The following is a 22,591-nucleotide window of genomic DNA, read 5'->3' on the forward strand; positions in this document are numbered from 1 at the left end:
TTGTAAGTTATTGCAGACTTTTGTAGTTATATTCATATTCTGCTAAATCAACAATTGTACATCAGTATCCATCTTGTGAAAAATGCAGCAACTCGTAATGACCAGAAGGCAGCCCAGTCTTTGATGAAGACGATTATGGGCTTCGTGTAAGAAATTCTATCACTCTAAATACACAGTGTGTTGCTGCACTACAGATAATGGCAGATGTTCCATCCTGGAAGGTCACACATAGACGTTTTCATTCAGAAACAAGTGAGATATTTCTGCTTAATTTAAACCACCTGGAAAGCTATTTAAGAATAGGGAATCCAGAATGACTAGCCCTGAACACTTCTGTGAGTTTATTCACAACCCTACATATGAATGGGCTGGGACACACCAGAGAAGCAGAATCACTAAATGCTTATGTGTTGTGCCTTTCAAGCTGCGAACAGCAGTGTTGCCTTCTGTGCCTATGCAGAGCCCCAGGAAATTCCAAAAATAAACTTCTATTTGGATGGGAAGAAAATCCTGATCACAAACCAGTAGTTTATTACATTGTTTAAAATAACCCTGTAACTGAACCAAACAGAAATACCCACACACTTGGTGGCAGCCCCCCTGAATCAACAGCTTTTATTTCAAGTTAAATTTTGAAACAAAACCCATCCACCAGAAAAAGGTAATGCCTTGCTTTGCTAGGAGATGTTACATGTAAGCATTTTTTGGTAGCTGTTGCTGGCAGGGCTGTACTATTGTGCAGTATCAATTTGATAGGAAATGTGAATGAATGCATTAGATCTGACCTGTAGACCTGTAGTTTGATGTCCATTTATAATGATTCTAGAGCACTTATCTTTCTCTTTTTCATAATGTAAATTAGGTACTTGGAAATCTCTTATACAATCTGAGTAATTCAGTATACTAAAGAATAACACTATTTGTAGACTGGAGAAATTCTAAGGATACTCATGTGGTTTCCATTACAGAGGAGAAAACATTCTTGTGCACATGCCCAGCATAATTATCTCTGCAAGCAAGTGTGATATTACTGCAAGAAAAACGAAACAAAATTGCTCTGAAAAAACAGAAGTAACTTCTTCAAAAGTAGTTTATTTCCCATTTATAAATTCAGAAATTAAGATGAATAAAATACGGAAGACAAGAATATTCTTCACTTTACATAGGCAGTAGCTAACTGCTTTACGATCAAGAAACCCATTTTCTGATAGCTTTCTGTTTTACAAAAATCAGACTAAGGAACTATGAGTGTGAAATTCTGAGTTCCCTTACTTCCTGTGTATTTCAGGGGTGCTTACCACTCATGCCATGGCTTCCAGAGCCTGCAGGTAAAGCCTCGAGTCATTAGACCAAATGCAGTCTCAAGTAACTGGACCAAATGCATACTGTTAAAGTTTGAAGCTGAAAAGCTCATGTTTCCATTATTTTCACTAACACTAGATGCCCAAGGAGAAAAGAATATATATGTCATATATATGAATGTACACATTATATATAAATGTAAATGCATAGATGAACTGTTAACATGGGTGAAGATTCTCAGATGTGTACTTCAACCATAGAATTGAAGGGATCTTAGCCACTTTTGCCAACATTCCCAATTAGGTAACTTCACCCAAAATTTCTGCATTTTCAGCATGGAGAAGTAATTATTCTTTTTTTCTGGATATGTTCCGTTACTTTAACAGCACAGTTTCTTGCTCATTTTATTCTCATTTTGTCTTTTATTTTCCTCTTGTTATCGAGACAAATACCATTTATATTACTTAACAGTAACTGAAGACTGCCAAAAACTCACCAGCAAGAAACCTTTTTTTCCTTGTGGAACTGTGACAGCTATCCCACACGATGGAACAGCTAATAATTTAATTCTCTTCCCGGTTACAATAAAGATTGCTGTTAGGAGTACCTGCTAGAAAGAACATCCATATAGGGTGGCATGTAGACTGGCTGTTTTCTTAAAGAACAGTTGTGAGGAACTGCTTCAAGCAAAGTCTCTGGGCTCTCTGCCTGCAAAGGGAAAATATTGGCGAGTAAGGAAAAAGGTCATGGACTAGTGAATTCACGTTGGGTTTCATCTAAGGTTGTTTGATACAAACTTTCTGCTGTTGCCACAATGTACAAAACCTAAATGAGAGGAGCGAAAAAGGGGAAGAAGAAGTCAGAATGTAGTTTTCCAAGGCTGAACCACAAAATAATTTATAGAACAGCGACTAAGTTCTTTCATAACCACCAAGTGTTGCTACAGTCACCAGTACAAAACCTTTGAAGAACTTTTTTTCTGGAAGGTGTGTGAATTGATCTGATATGTATGTAGCAATGCCTCACTAATAAAAATCGCATAGCATATCTGAACCTTTTCTGACTCTTTTCTTTATCTCCATGAACTGGAGAAATTTAATTAGTCCCTGCTGAAACAAAGAATTTAAACACTTCCTGCAAAAATGTTACTTTTGAAGAATGGATGAATAGTATAGTAATTGTCAACTAGCCCTATTGATACTTGAAGAAAATTTCTGTGTATCAACAGGAGTTCCAGGTGCCTCTCCTGATACTGACACTGAATAGATGAGTACTAAAAGAAGGAAACAAGTATTCCAGTATTTAAAATCCACATGAGAGATAAGTAAGGGAACATGTTTATTTTGCAGCTATTTCACAATCTTAGATTTTCAGAGAGGACCGCTTGAAGCTTTCTGGTTGCTAGACTTGGCATTTACACAACTATAACTTTAGTATTTATTTCTGCTTTACTGAAGTTACAAAACGATGACCAAAATAACCCTCAGGAGGTCCAAAAGAATTTTCTGTCAACACACTAATACACTCTAATCTTGATAGATTAAATAAGTTTAAAGTAGTCAGACTGCTTCTTTTGAATAATAAAAGATTAAAACGAACTGCAAAAACAGTTTGGGTTTTGTTGTTTTGTGGTTTGTTTTTTTTTTAATAAAGGGAAGTAGGTATTCTAGCACAGCGAAGAGTTAAAATTATACAATTTTATACAACTTGTGATTCTGTGAACTGCTTTGGCTGGTATAGCTCAATAGTTCATTTAGCAAACTGGGAGTACAAATGCCTTATTCCTGCCCGAGTGGGGAAGGAATATTGTATTCTTAAGAATATTATATTTTTAAGGAAGGGTAAGTGTACATTCTTCTCAAAAAGACATAAAGGAAGCATGGAAGGGGAAGCTAAAATTCACTGGAATTACTCTGCAGAGTGGCTCAAGAGCTCTGGCTTACTTGAGGTGCTGCAGGAGAAGCAGTGCACTCCATGTGATGCACAGGCATGTGATGCACAGGATTGCAGGCTCACCAGCCAGTCCCCAGTAACCGCTGCTTGCCAGAAGCCAGATGGGAAAATTATTCTGTTAACATGTTTACTTGGATGCTCCACATTCTCACTCATACATTGGCAGTTTTCCTGATTATCTTCTGGATCTGCAGTTAGCCTCAGCTTTGGGTATGTACGTGCGTTGCCTGCCTCTAACACATAACATGCAGCATGGTTGCGACACATTTCCATGCTCTGGGGCAAAGATCTAGGAAACTCTTAACTGTTGACACCACATTCTTCCTGTTTTAGCCCTTTATAATGCCACTGCCTCTTCTTTCTACTGCCTGGAAGCTGGCTTGATTTTATAACTGTCTTACAAACATTTCTCTTGTGGACCAAAGCAGCATACTTCCAGCATTTCTACTTCAACAAAATCACTTTTTTTTTTTTTTCTGCTTCACCATGACGTCTCAGTGATCAGCTCTCTGGACAGAGAAGCAAAAATGGGATCCCAGAAGTTCTACACCCTATCTTCATTTGTATTTGATAAATGTGCCTAGGGACTGAAAGAATAGGAAAGATTGGCTTCTTTTGGTAAGAATTGCTTTGAGCATAAAGAGAATGCACATCTTGTCTTTCTCTTGTCATTGCGTATGTATTCACTGACAAGGCTGCTGAGTCGTGGGGAAGAAAATGAGAAAGTGCAAGCCAAATAAAAAGTCCAAGCAGTCAAATTTTCTAATCTTCCTTTGGCAGTTCCAACTACCACCCCACGATTCCACAATTTTCAAAAATTTTTACAAAAGACTTTAAATGTTTAGAAAACTATTTTACAACTCACAGAAGCAAATTGTCTACATATTGAAGCACAATAAAGGGTTTCCTTGCACAGGTAATAATGACTGGCCTATAACCAGAATAGAATTGTGGACAAAAGCTACACTGTATGCCTTATTTTAGCTCAGTGAAAGCTCTCTCCAGGGTGGAAAACAAGTAAAGATTATTTCTAGGAAGGGTCCCATTCAATAGTCGCAATTTTTGCAAGGATAAATTAGTGATGCCCCCAATAGAAAAAGTCAAATAGTTCTGCTGCTTAGACATGGAACTCAGTGCCAAAAAGAGTAAAAGGATCATTCTGGTCTGTTTGTGCCATCCAAACCCTAATTACTTAAACTCATTTGTCAGTATTACTCCTAGTAATATAACTGCTGGGGGGCTATTTCTAAAGCTTCCACAAGAGTCAGTTAAGTTAGCTGCCAGGACAAACCTGGCTGGACTATCTCAGCAGTTTTGTTTGTTTACAAGATGAACGGCCATCAGGCTTCTGAAAAACTCATCCAAATGCTTCGAGGGGCACTGTAACTTGTCTGGAATGTCCTGTTCTAAGGCTTGGGTCTTCAATGACTTGTCCAGGATGGAAAAACAGAGATAAAGTTGTAAGTGGTAAAAAAGACTCTAACCTCATTCTAACTACAGCTCTGACAAGTCAGTTACTGGTCACTGGAAATTAGAAACACTTCCTCTATTTAAGAAGTTACATCAAAAGCATAAAATAACGATCTATGGTAACATGGCGGGTTGCTTAGGTAAACATAAATGTACGTTTATGTCTAGGCTGCTGCTCCCAAAATGTATGAATGGTAGAGTAACAATGACAGAAGTTGCCAAGTAGCCATGTACCGCGGGCACAACACAGACAGGGGTCCATTGCTGCCTTTTCAAAATAATCTGTGAATCTTTGTCTGTTTTGTAGGTCTTTGTCCGCCTATTTTGTGGGTTCTTCCAGGTCTGGTGTCACAGTCATCCTGTTCCTACATCTGACAATGCAGCAACCCAAAGAAAGAAGCATGTATTAGGTGATGTCCTGACAGACCTGCTGAGGGAGCACCGCACTGAGACAGTTGGACGGTACTGAAAAAACATCAGTGTGCTCTAGGACACAGACGCTCTGAGAAATTGTGGTGGGTGTGGCTGGGACAGAGTTAATTTTCTTCATTGTTGCTAGTATGGGACTTTGTTTTGATTGTTGGTAGCAAAGGGAAGTTTTCGTTACTGCTAAGCAGTGCTTACACAGAGTCAAGGACTTTTCTGCTTCTCACCCCACCCCGCCGCGAGTAGGCTGGGGGTGCACAAGGATTTGGGAGGGGACACAGCTGGGGCAGCTGACCCCAACTGACCCAAGGGATATTCCATACCATGTGGCATCATGTTCAGCATATACAGCTGGGAGAAAAAGAAGGAAGGGGGGACACATTCAGAGTGATGGTGTTTTGCCTTCCCAAGCAACCATTATGCATGATGGAGCCCTGATTTCCTGGAGCTGCCAACAGGAAGTAGTGAATAAATTCCTTGTTTTGCTTTGCTTGTGTGCACAGCTTTTGCTTTACTTATTAAACTGTCTTTACCTCAAGCCACAAATTTTCTCACTTTTACTTTTCTGATTTTCTCTCCCATCCCACCAGGGTGAAGTGAGCAAGTGGCTGTGCAGTGCTTAGTTGCTGGCTGGGGTTAAATCACGATGGAAAGCTAGAGATTGCGAACTGCTGTGGCACCTATCTACAGCAATGGTCAACAAAAACAGGTGTTCATCGATCCAAGAGACCTGAAAATCCCTTACAGGCTAGTTTTGTTTTTATGCCAGTGGGGGTTTATGTTCCAAACAGATTATCCAATACATAATTCAGCCTGCAGCAGTTGGCTCTGTGATGTCGAGTCCCCACCTCCATGTAAACATGCAATCCCCTTGGACATTGTAGCCGTCTGTTCTGTTTCTATGCCAATCCGACATTTGTGTCAAGTGGGCAAGAAGAGGTGGAAGAACAGTAAATAAGGAGAAATACAGGCAGGAATTACTAATTGTTCTCTCTGAAATCTCTTCTGCATTACAGATTTTCCATAAAGTACATTTCACTTTGTCTAACTATTTTGCACTTTGTTCAGGTTTGGTTTATTTAACACTCTGCAGGCTTTCGCATTTCTTCTGTTCTATTTTGAAAAGAGTTTGTTCACAGTTAGCTGGCGAAACTGGGCTTCATTTTTCAATTCAGTAAAAATCTGTGTTGCTCTTGTTATTGGCTGCTTTAAAAGGGTACACCAGTTTGAGCAACAGGAATTCATGAAGGTCTTCTGAGATACATAGTTTTAAGCATAAAGAAAATCCCTTGGGTAGAGGGTTCGTATATGGGACTGTCAGGGTGACTGGATGTCATCAAAGCTTGTTGAAACCAGTGAGAACTGGAAGTATTTTGCAACTTAGAGATTTAGGTTCATAGAAGGTAGATTAAAATAAATATTTGTTTTATGTTAATTTTTAGGCTTCACAGAGACAAAACCCATTTTACTAGACCAGCTGGTATAACTAGAAAGAATGGACAGATTTGGGGTCTATGAACCCATTTTTTGGAATTATGTGTAATAATTTTGTGATTCCCTGTATGGGACTGACAAGCACCATGAAACTGATGCTTCATGATCTGTAACATTTCAACATAAATTTGAAGGTTTTATGATACTCTTTAACTAAACACTAAGTTTTTGACAAGGTAACAGAGAATATTTGATTGTTTAAAAGGCAATGAGTAAGAATTCCAGAGAAGTAGAGAAAAAAGATCTTTTTAACAGGTAAAAATACCCCCAAATTCAACATCTCTAAATACTATGCTGTTTAAGCCACATGACATTTTTTGTGCATAAGGAGGCAGATTTATGGTTTTATTATATGCTGGTTTGCAAGTAAGGAATAGAAAGATTCACTGTATTTAAGCAATCCACAGAAAACTTAGTAAAATTTTAATGAACATAATATTGAGATGACCTGCTTGCCTCATGAGCTAATGACAACCTGTCAGCCTTGGAAGTTCATGCATGAGTGCATTCATCAGACGATTCAGGGCTTAGATCTTCACTGCTCTTAGATGCTGTGACTTGTGAAACTTAACAGTATCAATGTTATAGTTACCATTGTGACTAGAATGAGCAACCACTTAAATCCTGAGAGCAGGTCACACCGAATTCATGCAAATTAAAGCTAAACGCCATTGTAGGACTGATGCTCAAGTCAAGTTTTTCTTTAAAATGTCAGAGCCCAACATCTATTTTTAGGAGATTAGAGAGAATAACTAAGAAATATATTTGGATCCCACTCCAATCTGGCTTCGTCTTCACGTCTCTATGTAGATGTTTCCAATGCTTTAGTAAGTACTTGGGTTTGAATTGGCAGATACTCTACTGAAAGTATTTTAAGTTCCATAAAACTGTTTCCTTTCATTTTTCAAGCCTCAATTTGAGCATGAGATATCAGACAGCTCAAAGGCTAGCCAGACTTAATGGTATTTTCTTCCTCTCAATCAGTTAATGACTTTCTAATTCATATGTATTCTGACACTATATATATTTCAAAAGTAAGTTAATCAAATACCAGAAAAGTAGTGTTGAATGTATGTTTGGGCATATCCTCCTACTACTGCTGAATGTTCTACAGCAAAGGAAAAAGCAACAGAATAGATGATTTGACAAGCCTGATCTAATCTATCAAGTTGTATTTTTGGCTAACAATGCTTGTTGTCTCTTTCGCAATTCTGTTTCTTTTTCTTCTGTTTTCCTCTCTAACTTCCCTGCAGTGGGCCTTTCCATACCTGTTGGAATTATCTTAAGGTTTGTGCCCTCCCTTGCTTAGCCCGTGGGCATTTGATGTATTCGATGCTATTCAACAGAACAATGGCCAAATACTCCTGCATACATAGGCCAGAGTCCATATATGAAACCGGTTAGTATCTGTTTCACATTTGCAGCACTCAGTGAATCCAGTAGGAGGTAAAGGGAATGATCATAACAGAAAGCGTGTTGCAAGTACAGGCCATCGGTGTCTTTAAGCGCGCCTCTACTCTGCATTTTCTGTATGCCGCCTGCCTCTTCATCTCAGCAGCGTTCCTGCTTTATCTCTTAGTGGTCATGGCTGGGTTGGCTTATCTTTTCGGCAGGTCTGTAAATTCCTGCCGCCCATCAGTGTCTTCACTCAGCACACCCGCCACACCCACTACATCCACGTCCCGCAAACATCGACCCCCACGCTCTGGCGCCGGGGGGGAGCGGGCAGAGCTGCGGGGCCGGCGCCCTGGCAGGGGACGGGCTGGCACAGGAACGGCTTTTCCAAGGCGCAGTTCTCGACGCGAGGGAAAGAAGCCCTCGTCAGGCTTGTAAAAACTGCTTTAAAAGACAAAAGCAACACCCTCCTCGTGAAGAAGCAGTGCCGAGGCCGCGGCGGGACGCCGGCCCGACGCCGGGTAGGGCGGAGGGGCGCGGAGGGCCGCCCCGCTCCCGCCCCTGACCCCGCCGGGCGGGCAGCGTGCTGCGGGGTGGCACCGCCCGCCGCTCCGCCGGCCCCGGCCCCGGCCCCGGCCCCGGCCCCGGCCCGGGCCCGACCCCGCCCGGCCGCCCGGCCCCTCCTTCGCGGCGCTGCCTGTCGCGCTCCGGGCTAAGAAGATGGAGGACTACGGGCGATTCTTGGCGCTGCTGGTCTCGGCGCTGCTGGTCGGCTTCGTGTCGGTCGTCTTCTCCCTCGTCTGGGTCTTCCACTACCGCGAAGGGCTGAGCTGGGACGGAGGCCCGCGGGAGTTCAACTGGCACCCCGTCCTCATCATCACGGGCTTCGTGTTCATCCAGGGCATCGGTGCGTCGCGGGCCCGTGCCCGACGCTGGCACGGCGGGGGCCGGGGCGGAGCGGAGCGGCGGGGAGCTGCGTGGGGCCGGGGCGGCGCTGGGGGCGCTGGGCGCAGCCGCCGGGGCGGCCGGCAGCGGGTGGCAGCGGGAGCGGGGCGCTGGGGGCGCTGGGGGCGCTGGGCGCAGCCGCCGGGGCGGGTGGCAGCGGGAGCGGGGCGCTGGGGGCGCTGGGGGCGCTGGGCGCAGCCGCCGGGGCGGGTGGCAGCGGGTGGCAGCGGGAGCGGGGCGCTGGGGGCGCTGGGGGCGCTGGGGGCGCTGGGGGCGCTGGGCGCAGCCGCCGGGGCGGCCGGCAGCGGGTGGCAGCGGGAGCGCGGCGGCCCGCGGTGCACGGCCGGAGCGGTTTGGGAAAGCCAGCGCTCCCCGAGAAGGGACAAAGAGTCCCTTGTAGTAAGCCGAAACTGCTATATGTGCTTTTTTCTGCAAGCACTTGTTTACCCTGGCCTGGGATTGCTTTGCACTTTGAGTAATGCTTGCGAGGTGTGTTTTCCTAGTCAGCCTGAATTTATGCAAGTTGAGAATCGAAATGCCAGAAATGCTGCCCGAGGAAAGTTTCTCTTTTGGCTCCCTCTCTTTTGGCTCCCTCCCGTATCCTGAGAGGAGAAAGGAAACTTCAGTACCACTGAAGCTGGCTACAGAAATCCACGAATGGGGTTTCTGCCAGAGAAAATGTGTCATCGTAAGCATCACTAAAATGCAATTCATCAGCCCAGACTTACTGTAAATTATTTTGTAAAATATATCTTTTAAGTTCATTCTTAATTCTGTTGCCTAAATAACGTGCAGTGATTGTGATGCTCTGGTGGCTTTTGCTTTTTTTACAGAGCGTATGAACTTTTGGTTGCATAGGGGTCAGCCTTGGACTGACTTGTAAACGTTTCCCGTTACACTTATCTTTTTTTTAACATCCCACACAACTAGTATGGTAGGCCTTAAGTGCAAGGTTTTTTTGCTTGAGATCAGCAGGAGCACTGGAGTTTGAACTGTGTTTTTACTGCTAGTGTACTTGGCTAATTCCAAGAAAGTGACTCAGACACACTATAGTTCATAAACAGTATCAATTTAGAAAATAAAAATACAATGCTCTCAGTAAAGTTTAAAAAGCAGGTAATGGTAGAGCACCACAGAGGGACTTATCTAGCCTGTGAATATATTTAAACTAGAGCTGAATATTGCAAAAATAAGGGCACCGGACTGTACCTTCAAAAGCCTGACATTTGGGAGTGTCAGTTTATGCTAATGGCATTAAAACTAATGGGGAAATTTGACACAGGTAACAACTTCCAACAGTATTTTTTTATAAAGCAATTAACAAAATTCTTGCTAGTGCAACATTAGTACTATCTCCAAGCAGGGCACGTAAATACTGCAGAGAACAGAGGAAATTCTCCCACAGTTTTACCGCTTACTTTTGGGAGGAGAAGATGGGGAAGATTTTACCGTTGTTAAGTAATGAAGAACCTCTGGAGACTTACAGGCTAAATGTAAGCAGTATTTTTTCTTTGCAATAGAAGACAAACTAGAGTTTTGTCTAGACAAACTTAGAGTTTCATTTTTAATAACCTTATTTACATTTGCTTCACTGCTGAATGATGTATTGCATTCATCCAGCCAGAAAACTTGTCCAGCACATCCGGATATTCATTCCAGTGGAACATGTTGTTTGCATCACATGTGTGCTCACTCGCTCTTCGGCGGGAGCCCAGCCAGTCAGAGGTTGGAAGAGGGAGGAGGAGTGGGTGACTGTCTAGTCCTGGCTATTAAGGAAACATTGTGATTTGAACATACATTGCAAATCTCATCTTTTCAATGGGAGTGGGGTGTGTTCTCAGCTTTGTGGCTTCCAGTTACAAATTACTATTGAGCAATGAACTATTTTCAAGTTGTTTTACATGATATTGCTCAATACGTCCTGGGAAGTGTAATTTCAGGCTATAAAGAAGCAACAAGAAACACCTGTTGACCGCACTAAGATCTATGCTACTTACTGTGATCAAAGTACTGTATTTTATATAAGCATAGAGTTTCTGAAGAAAATAGGGGGAGGTTTTCTGCAGTTTTTTCCTACATATTTTTTTTTTTCCCCCTGAAACTTGGTTTGTCCCTGTGCCACAGAGTAAGGATGTTGCCTCAAGCCTTGTGTAAGTAAGGATATATGTAAAGTAAATGGGAGTTTACCATAGCTCAAAAAAAGAAAAAAAAAACATATACAAGGAATTCATTGATATAGGGCATTATCTGGGGGGGAAATCCTGTTGTATAACAAGTAAAGCAAAGTCAGAGACTGAAGTAGTATAGTAGTAAATCAGATGAAATATCAACAGATAAGATACCACTGTGAATCTGATTCAGATTTGGCTGTCAGAAGTCTGCCATTGAGTTCAAAGTAATTTGAATTAGACTGTGGAATAGGATGTCTCTTTGCACACATACAAGAAAAAGAAGTCTTTAAGTAGTTAAAAGTAGACAGGAATAGCTAATAAATATCTTGGTTAAATTTGTGTGGAGGATTTGAAATAATAATCAAATCACCTGTTTCTTGAGTTCATTAAGGTCTATACAAAGGTTAGAAATGTGGTATTGTTGGTCTGTAGGAGGTAGAAGGGATGGCTTTAATAATGTGTATATTGGGAAGTAGATGAGCCCTGATAAGTGTTGTGTATCTTGTCAATCAAGTGAAAAAGCTGTAGGCATGTTAATATCAACACTTACTATTTGTGGATCAGCACCTATAGGTAAATGATACCTGACAAAACACTGTCAGCGCACAGTAATTGTCCAGATTATTTTCTAGACTTAAAAGTGGGAAAAACACAGGCAATAAAAGTCTGTGTGCATACTAGTACAGCAACATTTTTGAAAAGAATAAGACAGGAAAATAAACATGAGGAAAAAATGAGTTTTAAGAAGGGCTTGATGGAATAGTAGTGTGATAGAATGGGTTAAATAAGTAAATAAGGAATTCTGTCCTATTTTACATGTGGAAATGATGAACAATGACTGTAGAGAGAGGACATGCTCTAAAGGAGTATTTGCACACTAGTTTGTGTTTGGCCAGCAAATGATAATGTTTGGTTCTCTCCCAAAGGGCTAATTAAGAAACCCATCAAAATATAATGTTGAATAAATGATTTTTGAGGATTTCCCATTACTCACCTAATTAAAAATATTTTTTCCTATAGAGGTGTGACAACCTCTGTTGCAGACTGAGGAGCAACATGGTGGTTTTTGGGGTTGTGGAAAATTGAATAAAGAGTGAGTCAGAACAAGGAGAGTGAGGTAGTCTTTGTCTCCCATCCTCAGATCAGTCTTTTACTGCTTATGAGTCACCTGTAAACTCTGTACAAAAAGTTGTAGGTCGACACTATAAATCTTGGAAGATGCTTGCACAATTAATATTCCTGATCATATATGATTTATAAATATCATACAATTTGTATGATACATGAGGATGTGTCCTAACGTCAGCAGTATATTAATAAAGGAATACACCAGGAATGTTACTTACGAGTTCTTACAGAGAAAAGAGAAGGAAAAATCCTGGTCTGCCACATTACCACATGGTGTTACAGAGTCACTTAAATTTCATCTGTGTGGATGAATTACCTAGGTGGGTGAGACAATCTAACAGCTCACTGTGACTGAAATATTCCTACTTGTTTCCTCCACTTCTCCCTTTCAGCTTTCTCTTTGACTCAGACTTCATCTTCTTACTCGTTTGTTTGTGCCAGCTGTGGCCCTTGTCAGACCCATAAACTAAATTAACTCAACTAGCAAAAAACTAACACCCACCCCCCACCACTCATCCCAAGTACCGTTTTTGCCGGAATAAAGTTGAATTGTCTGCACGAAGGGTCTCAGAAGTGCCATAGATGGGAAAAGGGAGATGGTGGACAATGTGCAAGAGCAAGGAGGAGTGCAAACCTGTTTTAAAGTAAGCATAGTCTTTCACCTTTAAATCACATCTGAAGATAATGCTTGCTCTGAATTATCTGACAAACATGATTATCTCTGCCTCAAACGTAACAAAACATCTGTTCAAAGGAAAAGTAGCTCATTCCTGGAGTTTCTAAATTCCAATGGGCTGCAGAATTCTCAAGAATTGGAAGGGTAAGTAACTCCTGAGCTGTAAGGGTCTCATCACAGGCAGCTTGTGAAGAGGCAGTTCTCTTGAGGAGCTTAGTTTGAGTCCCTCTGAAATCATAGATGGGCACCTGTCCATTCTGTGTTAAAGACGTTCCCAAAGAATCTAGCGGGCATTCAGAACTTGCCAAAGGTGAGCAACAGGATCAGCCAAGAAGGAGCAGGAAAGGATACAGGAGTGAAGAGGAATGTTCCTTACTGGCAGCTCTGAGGTGCTGTGCAGTGCACACCCAGTGCACTCACAGAACCACGCCATGTGCCTGCTAAGATGGAAGGCATCTCATGAGCAATCCATGACACCTCCCTACAGCATGTGCAGCATGTGCCAGTCAGAAATACTAGAGAGCTAACTCTAGGATTTTGCTTTGTACATTTGGCAAAGAACAGGTGTCCCATGCCACATACAAGATACTGCAATATCACTCTGCCCTATGTGATGTGCTTTAAAATCAGAGCTCAAAACAGGAGTGAGATCTGAGTGAAGAAGCTGTGTCTAAGGATGCCTAGACTGTCAAATCTCTTAGCAGTAGTGGAGAAGAGATGCTGTACCTAGAGAAAGTTCTTCACAGGACTGCTTTAGCATGTCACCACTAAAAATGCTGAAATTATGTATGTGCTCTTAACCCAGGCTATTTTAATTTTGAGATGAAATTACGTATCATGTCTGAGTCAGTTTTTAAGAGCTTGCAGCACTGAAAGTACAATCTTCCTCCTTCTCTCCCCTTTGTTCCCTGGATTGTCTTGGTTCCTCCTGCTGGTCAGAAAATGACGAGTTGTGACAAAGGGAAGCACGCAGAAGTGGAACAAAAGTGGTGATGAGGAAATGGGACTCTGTCTTTTTACAGTGTTAAAGTCAGATCTACTCAAGTTGCAGTGTATAACCTCACACATAGCCCTCACAGAAAGAGGATTAAACCAAATTGTACTGCATATGTCCTGGGCTGTGGCATGTAACATACTAATGCATGGTATTATTAACAAGTGTCCAAGCCATTAGTCTGTATTCCTTGCTTTTCTATCATACTGTTTATGGGAAACAGCCCAGAAAATTCATGGCCCAGACAGAGATCTAAGACTACATGGACTAGTGACTAGGGAGTTTGATAGTGATTTTGGAAGTTAAATCAACTTAGATCACAGCATCTTATGCAGCCAAGAAAAATGTTATAAAAAAATTTTACCCTGGACTTGGCTCTCTGAGATCAAAGACTGAAAACTGAGACCAGGACCTATCCACACCAAGTTTACTTCAAGACATATAGAGTCCAGTACTCTGCTGTGCTTAGAGTAAATTATTGACAATACTATGGGCCATATTGTAAGATGGAGCAAGGAGGATTTGCTGGGAATATCCTCGTGGAATGTTGAGGCTTATTTGGGGCGTTTTGGCATACCTGTTTTACAAAATTAGGAATCATAATCATTAGTACTATGTTCATTAATAATAGCGTGATGCAGGCAATTATTTCAATATTAACAGGATATTAAACTACCATGTAACTTTTGGGGAACTGTTGGAGGTGACCATAAGCTTGGTGTGCTGAATCATACCTATGTTATATAGATTGATTTCTGTCAAACTGTCTTAAAAACAAGGCTTCTATCTTCCTGATTCTGTAGGATTTACTATTGTTACTTTATAAAAGTAGAAAGCTGAGAACTAAGTGCTGTATATATTTACATGTTCTAAGGGACACTTTCATTCCAGTATTATATTTTCACACAGTATGTAAAAGCATACGTTGATTTAAAATTTGATCATAGTCTGGAAATTTCACTTGTGAATAGCGTTTTCTTTGTGAATTATTCAGTGCAGTACTGTATTTCCTGGCATGCATGCAAGTAAACAAAAATGTGTAAACAGAACTTTGAAATTAATTTGTCATTTTTTATTATTCATCACAACATACAGACTGAATATCCTATTTATTTTCCATAACCTATGCTTTTTGCATAAAAAGCTAGGGTCATTGAGAAGTAAAGGGGGTTTTGCCTATATTTACATTAGTAACTCTGACAGTGTTGGAAGAGTTGTTGTTGCCAAATCCTTTTGTCTCATAAGAGTCAGATTATGATTCCCTTATGCTGAGCAGCATTTTCCCATTTAAAGTAGTCCTGTTGATATCAGTGCAATAGATAGTCATATAAATATCTACGCAATTAGAGAATAGCATTATCCAAAGTTGGCAAAGAGAATAAATATTAAAAAATAATCTTACACACTTTCTCAATAGGTGGTGTTCTGAATATAAGAATTGGGCCCTACTCCTCCAATCTGACTAGTAGCAGAAAACTCAAAATCCTATGCAGAACTCCTGTTAGGTCAATTTGAGGAATGAGGAAAAGATGACACCGTGTTGTTTACTGTTTTTGTTTTTCTTTTTTGAAACACACGTTTTTTTAAAATTGTGAAGATATCTTCCTGAAAGCTATATTTAAGCCTCAGTTGCATGTTTGGAATATGCTATGCTGTGTGTAGGAGAAAAAGCATTTTAATTGACTTTTTTTAGAGGATTAAAGGTTGGATTTTCCTGTAATTTACAATGGAACTATGCGAATGATGCATGATTATGGAAATTGGAGATAAGTTATCCTATAAGGCACAAAATCTTGTTTCTGTTCTTTCTTCAGCTCTTATTGTGTACAGGTTGCCCTGGACCTGGAAGTGCAGCAAACTCCTAATGAAGTTCATACATGCTGGATTAAATACCATAGCTATGATTCTTGCAATTGTTTCTATGGTAGCCGTGTTTGAATACCACAATGCCAGGAACATTCCTAACATGTACAGCCTGCACAGCTGGATTGGGCTGACTGCGGTTATATTTTATTCTCTCCAGGTCAGAATCTAACTGTATTTATAAACACGTTGTGCATTTGAAGAATGTGTTGATTAATTCAGGCACAATAGACCCTCACTAATACACTCTTAACTATTGGGATACCCATTTTACATTCTGTGATTTGGCAAATTAACATGTAAATGTGCAAATACTGAATCCTTGACTTCAAAGAAAAAGGTATTTTAAAGCATATACTGTTGATTTGCTGGAATAATGGCAGTTTATTTACTATTCAGTTATACAGTAGTGTGTTTCTAAGCTGAAGTTACTTGGTTTGGTTTGTTGGAGCATATTTAAATATGGTTAGAGCTTTCAGTAAGGAAGTCTCAAATGAAGAAATTGTTTTTCGTTTTTTCCAGCTATCATAATTTTAAGTTGTCATTCCTTGGCCTCAAGACTTTTCTTTATCAGCAGAACAAGTGCAGCAGGGAGCAGTGCAGATCTAAAGGATCTGACATCTGAATGAGCTACTGTTGTCTAACCAGTTTTCATGAATTGGCAAAACTTTGATAAATGTTTGTATGCATGCTTTTAACAGCTCAAATTGGCAAAGAATTAGAGTTATCATAATATAAAAATAGCTAACCTAGTATGTTTTGCTTTTGGCATAGAAGAGCAGGCATGCCCTGACATTGTATGTCTTGTATGTGTCATGTATGTACACATACAGATGTGATGTTTCTGCATATACATTCTGAATTCCCTATATTGTGTTATTACACTATGGAAATTAATTTTGTTCATTCAAGTTGTGATTCTTAGGTTTTTTGCCAAAACACTAAAAAAAAAAAAAGACTTAATTATCTGGTGATCAAGCACAGAAGATACCCAGCTGAGGGATTTGCTCAGGCTACGAGGTACAGGAAATAGTGTTGAAATAGTGGTTTTAACACTTAAAAAAAAAAAAGAAAGCATATTGCAGCATTGTTGAGTGTATTCTTTATAGTTGAACAGCTCATGAATAAGAAGGAGCAGTGTTAAGATTTTCCTTGTCTTAATAATGCAGTTATTTCAGGGAAATCTGTGTTGCCACTACACTGAGTATCAGCATTTTTTTCTAATGGTTAAGATAAAGAATTGTGAATAAGATCTTAAATCTACTTTTCATTTTGTTACTATAAACATGACCAGTGGCACTTAATGCCTTGCCTGTCTCATCATTAGAACTGTGGTGTTACTTCCTCCAAACTGGGATATAAGTCTCCAGTCAGAGGCTGATGTTCATTAAGTGATTGAGCACTATTGTTAAAAAATAGTCATAAAGCAGTATCTCTATTAACAGAGAAGACACCTGGCAATTGCCAGAAATGGTATGTCAGTCTCAGAATTGAAAAAGTGTTGAAGGAAGATGCTTACATAATAGTATACCTACAGGAACAATAGTGTAACTATATTTTATTTAAGATAAATGTATGTTAATACAGTATAGCACAAGGATATAAATTTAAGGATAGGGAAGAAATGTAAACAGAGACTGTCTCTTGGAGAGCAGTGTCTCTGGAAAGAAGTATTCAAAGATGGCATGAAGCTGAAAATGAGTTTTCACAAAGCTGTGACAGCAGGAAAAGAAAATTCTCTATTAGAGATTATTTTAACCTCCATATATGGCATTGGCAAAACTATTATAAAATACTATGGAATGAAAAAAAAAGAAGAAAATCTGGAAAAGTAATTTGAGAGCTGGAAACTGTCTTCCAGTGAAAGACTTGTAAAGGTCCAACTGTTTAGCAGATCTAAAGAAGATTAAGAGATGACTTGATTATGGTATATTAAAAAGCTTCCCAGGAAGAAAATACCAGGCTCTTTAATCCAGCATGGAAAGACAAAATAAGGACTAAGACTGGAAGTTAAAGCAAGATGAAATACAAATTCATGCACTATTTCTAATTTAGCAGCAGGGGTGAGTAATGGTAGAACAAACTAAAGAAGGGATGCAACCTCAGTATGACTGGGCAAGCCTGTGACTGAAACCATGTGACATGATGAGTTATCTTCCATCACAAAATTAGTGCTCATGGGAGGACTCATGTCCCCTGAATAACTTCATGCCACCTGCGCACATCCTAACTCTGTAAATGCCAGCTGATGATATATTGAGATATAGACTATTGCCTTTCTAAAAACCGTGTACTTTAACCAAAACTCTTAACAAGGTAAAATTATTTAGTTCACTGAAGTCAAGACTGCCTTCTGATCTTCATTTATGTGTAAATCTGTAACAGAAGCGGAGAACAGGATTTGGAAGAGACTAAAAATGTAGCTACTCACACCTTTAATATATTACTGAATTAGTGACACTGAAAACTTGTGTTTCCAGTACTTAGTTTGGTTGCAGTTTTAGCATTACCAATAAGTTTGGAAACTAATATTAGGGGAGATTATTTAATAATTTAATAATTCCAGAATTATTGCTTTGGTTTTAAAGATAAATATATTCAGAAATAAAAATGACAATTCTTTTCAAATTTCTACCTGAAGACATCTCAAAATTGAATTTTTATGATTATTTTTATTCTGCTTGAGAAGTGCAACTTTCTTCCCATATAGCTTTAACTATTAATCTGTTTTGTGTTTAGCTTTTCTTGGGTTTTGCCATCTTTCTGCTCCCTTTTGCTCCAGTTCCTCTCCGAGCAGCTCTCATGCCAATACATGTTTATTCGGGTCTTACCATCTTTGCAGCAGTGATTGCAACAGCTCTCATGGGAATCACAGAAAAGCTTATATTTTCATTGTAAGTAATTTTTTTTACTTGTTTATTAAAGTTATTCCTTGCAAACTGTACTTCCATTTGCACAGAATAATAACCATCTAATATTGGGATATTGCTTTGTTTTGTTTTAAAAAGACCTCCTACCTAGAAGGACACTGCTGTTTTTAGGCCAGGATTGTCTTTAAAAAAACTGACTCTTTTTTTTTTTCCCTCTTCCAAAGGAAGACTCCTTCATATAGTGCATCCCCACCAGAGGCAACTTTTGTCAACTGTCTTGGTCTTTTGCTTGTCATATTTGGTGCACTTATTTTGTGGATGGCGAGCAGGCCCCATTGGAAGCGCCCCCCAGAAGAGAATGCTAAAATTCTGCGGCCCATTGGAGGGACTCCTGAAGGCACAGAAGCAGAATCCACAATGACAGATGGCAGTAATGGAGATAAATCTGACCTGAGGATCAATAGTGAAGCAGCCAGAAAACAAAACCTCAAACCTGATGAAGCATGCCAACGGTCAACTATGTAAAGAAAATACAGTAACAGCACTGTCATACTGCCAACCCCACGCCCCACCCCTGCCCCCGGTTCCTTCCAATTTAGTTATAGTGATATATAAATAGGTTGGGGTTTTATTTTCAGTATGGCTTGCTCAGAGATACTCAAGTTTCCTGCATATGAATTCCAGTAAGTCCCAAATATATTGGTTCATGCTCAGTCCTCATTTAAAAAATGAGAGGGTGAATGACATCACATAATGGCAAACTCACATAACTGGAAAATGTTTTCCATATCACTTTTTAATGTAATGTTTATACCTCTTATAGTAGTGAAAAGTTAACAAGATTCAGACTAAATTTTGCCCTGAGTGATTTTGCAGGTTATGAATTGGAGTCATGAAGTATACCAGACAGCAGAATTTAGTGAGTCACACATAATTTTTCTGGTAATGTTTACTTTTTTAAAGCCCTGATTACCCCACCACCATCAGCAGCTGCTAAGATCTATGGGATCTGAGGCCATTCAGCACTTTGCAGAGTTGCACCATAAAAATGTTTAGTCTAAAATTTTGAATTAAAAAAAAAAGAAATTAAAGTTTGCCTCATATCTCCATTAAATGTTATGTTTCCATTAAAAACTTCTGGTTTTTTGAATCAGAACGTATCTGTTCACTTTTTAACCAACTCTATCAAATATACTGTATACAGACAACATTTGGCTTTGGATTATGTGCGATCATTACTGAAATCCAAGGAAATTTTAACACATCCAAACGCACAATTTGTCTTATTTGGAAAGCTATAGATACACACTTAGAAAAATATGTATCACTTAAACTAAGTCTTCTTTTTATCCCAGAAGGCAGCATTTTACTATCTTTATTTGACTGAACAGTCCTATTGATTCGTGACACTAGACTAGAGATTAGGAGGTTAGAAACCAAAGACTGCTAGCAGTCTCACCGAAGAAAGGAGCTTGAAGTGAGAAGTGCTTCCTCCAGGAAACAGCTGATCTTTGCTGATTTGATTAAAATGCTATCAATTAAATGAAAGCCAGTTTTTGTATCTCCACGCTGGTGTCAAAATCATTATCATCCCAGGCATGAAGACACAGTTTAGTCTTTAAGCAAACTATATAAACTCTATGGCTTTTAAATTTGAAATTAAAGTGTTAAATAATGCAGTTTGAGTCTCTACTGGCACTTTACTTTTATCGCTCTTTCTAGTAATCGGAGTATTAATGTATTATACTCATTCATTATTTTCACAGATATAAACAATACTTATATTTTTACTACTACTACATAAGAATAATTATAGTAGGTTATTTTGATTGCACATGTCCAAAATGATGAGCCTTTCACTTGTAAAACCTGCAGAGCCCACAAATCCAAATCTACCAGTGTTTGTGTTGCAATATAGACAGTTTCAGACAGCATATAATTCCCTATTTTTTAAAGACTACATAAATTTTTGTCTACTTCAGCTTTTTAAAATGTTTAAACACATTAAACTTTAGCAAATATGCGATTTTTGTAGTTCAGTGTCGCATTAGTACAAACAATTTTGATCATGAGTGATTTTGGATCTTCTGTGACAAGAAGCACCTCAGTTCCTGTTATTTGATTTGTAATAACATTTAATTATTTGGTGAATGCAGTATAGAAAGCTAGCACAGTAAATTATTTTAAAAACTTTTTTGCTGTACCATTTGGTACTCAGGGACTACATCCCAGAGTTCTGTGCTTTCACTTACAGAAGTTTTGTGGGTGACTGGGACCCACTTAGCATTGGTGTATTGTTTCATTTGAGAAAATACCTGCTTTTAAATACCTCAGTGTATTCACTGAGTGAATTCAGGTGTGATAGAGGGAATACTATCCCTCTGTCCTCCAGTCCCACTATGTGCAATGGATTGGACAGCTTTTTCCCTGTTTTTCAAGTTCCATGCAAGTATCTGTCTTCCCTAAAATTGTTCTGCCCAGCTTCAGCATAAAATCCAAACAGTGCTGATAGCAGCTTTCTGAGAGAAAAACAAGAGCACTTGTTTTACATGACATTAGTGCTCAACTGACATGGCATGATTATGTTATGCATCCTATTACAAATTTATATATTGAACATTAAGTAGGAACAGGGATTCGCAGCAGATTCTGCAGAACACTAAACTGCTGTCGTCTTCTGATGTCGTTATGTTCTGCTCAACAAGTCTGCTTTTCTGGTGAAATCAGTAAGCATCTTAGAGTGGTGGATGCACATTTAGTCTTTGTGAGAGATGCTCTATTAACACTTTCAAAGTATAATAGGTGAAGTGAATAAATGAAGTCAACTGTTCTAGTAATTTACTATGCTAGCTTTCTGTACCGTACTCACACAGCCAAGCATTTTAATGTGGTATGTATTGGCCTGTTACTGTGTCTCATCCACCTGTGAAAATGAGCTCATTCAATCCTTGCATAGTACTAAGTCATCTAGTAAAAGCATGTCTTTCTGTGGAAGGTAGTCACTTGTCTAAGGATTGTTCTGGAAGAAACTCTAAGTGTACAGTACATTGGGAAAAAAAAACCACAAAATCTGTGATTTCTTTTGTTACAACTCTGACTTGAATGTATTGAAATCAACAGCTTTTAGGTGAAGGTTCTATATGCTGTTAAAGTTAAGCTGTAGTAACCAGTATGCATTCTGTTGTCTATTTTATTCCATGTACTGTTCAGGAGTAATGATACTTGAAAAAGACTGGTGGAATTTCTTTACTTCTCTATTCCAATGATATAAAACTAATTGAAAATCAAGGTTTAGCAACCTTTTGAGGGTAGTCTGCCAGACTGTGTTTTTGTTTTTCAACTTTGAGGTTAGACGTGATAGTAGAAACTCGGTAGGAGCTGGAAGATTCCATTCTGGGAAATTATGATAACCAGTGATATCTTATGGGTATGAACTTTGAGCTTCTGGCTGCTTTGGTGTTTGGAAAGTCCCCATGAGATGCAGTGGCGATGAGCTCCTCAACCTTGCTCAGCCTTGGTGTGTGCAATTTAAAACAGACTCAACATGCTATAGACTTTTGGCTTCTGTTCTAAACTGATTGAAAAGGTCTTTAGGTATCCTCACAACATGTGAGGTTAGTTCAAGTGATAAATGAAAAGACATAGGACTTTGGAGAATAATTTTCTCTAGAAAAAAAAGGTATTCCTCAAGCTGCTTCTCAAAGTGGCCTTCCATTAACTTTCCTTTCATGCAACTTTTCTTACCTCTATTTACATGTAATAGTAGCAACATGGGAAATAAAAAGGTGTATTTTCAAGTATATAAATGGAAGGTAGAACTGTAGCTTTTTTATCAGGCTTTTTCTGCACATTTGGAAATCTTCTACATTGTTGTTTTTACAGGGACATGACTGTAGAGCTTACA

The 22,591-nt window shown here is 39.5% G+C and overlaps 1 protein-coding gene across 1 annotated transcript; it reads left to right on the top strand.

Annotated features, from left to right (window-relative positions):
* Positions 1 to 8,362: 8,362 nt before the first annotated feature.
* LOC104044024 (plasma membrane ascorbate-dependent reductase CYBRD1) lies at positions 8,363 to 21,908 on the top strand. The gene is made up of 4 exons (XM_064451584.1): positions 8,363 to 8,947; positions 15,769 to 15,977; positions 18,557 to 18,711; positions 18,912 to 21,908. The coding sequence occupies exons 1-4, from the start codon at positions 8,761 to 8,763 to the stop codon at positions 19,210 to 19,212; spliced, it is 852 nt and encodes a 283-aa protein (XP_064307654.1). The 5' UTR covers positions 8,363 to 8,760; the 3' UTR covers positions 19,213 to 21,908.
* The last annotated feature ends 683 nt before the right edge of the window (positions 21,909 to 22,591 follow it).

The sequence above is a fragment of the Phalacrocorax carbo genome, chromosome 5 (assembly GCF_963921805.1).
Source record: "Phalacrocorax carbo chromosome 5, bPhaCar2.1, whole genome shotgun sequence".
Classification (NCBI taxonomy): Eukaryota; Metazoa; Chordata; class Aves; order Suliformes; family Phalacrocoracidae; genus Phalacrocorax; species Phalacrocorax carbo.

Excerpts from the sequence above, each read along its gene's own strand:
- LOC104044024 (XM_064451584.1), top strand. The coding sequence starts at position 8,761 with ATGGAGGACTACGGGCGATTCTTGGCGCTGCTGGTCTCGGCGCTGCTG. Across the intron at positions 15,978-18,556 it reads TTATATTTTATTCTCTCCAG|CTTTTCTTGGGTTTTGCCAT; the intron begins GTCAGAATCTAA and ends TTTTGTGTTTAG. Across the intron at positions 18,712-18,911 it reads GAAAAGCTTATATTTTCATT|GAAGACTCCTTCATATAGTG; the intron begins GTAAGTAATTTT and ends CCTCTTCCAAAG.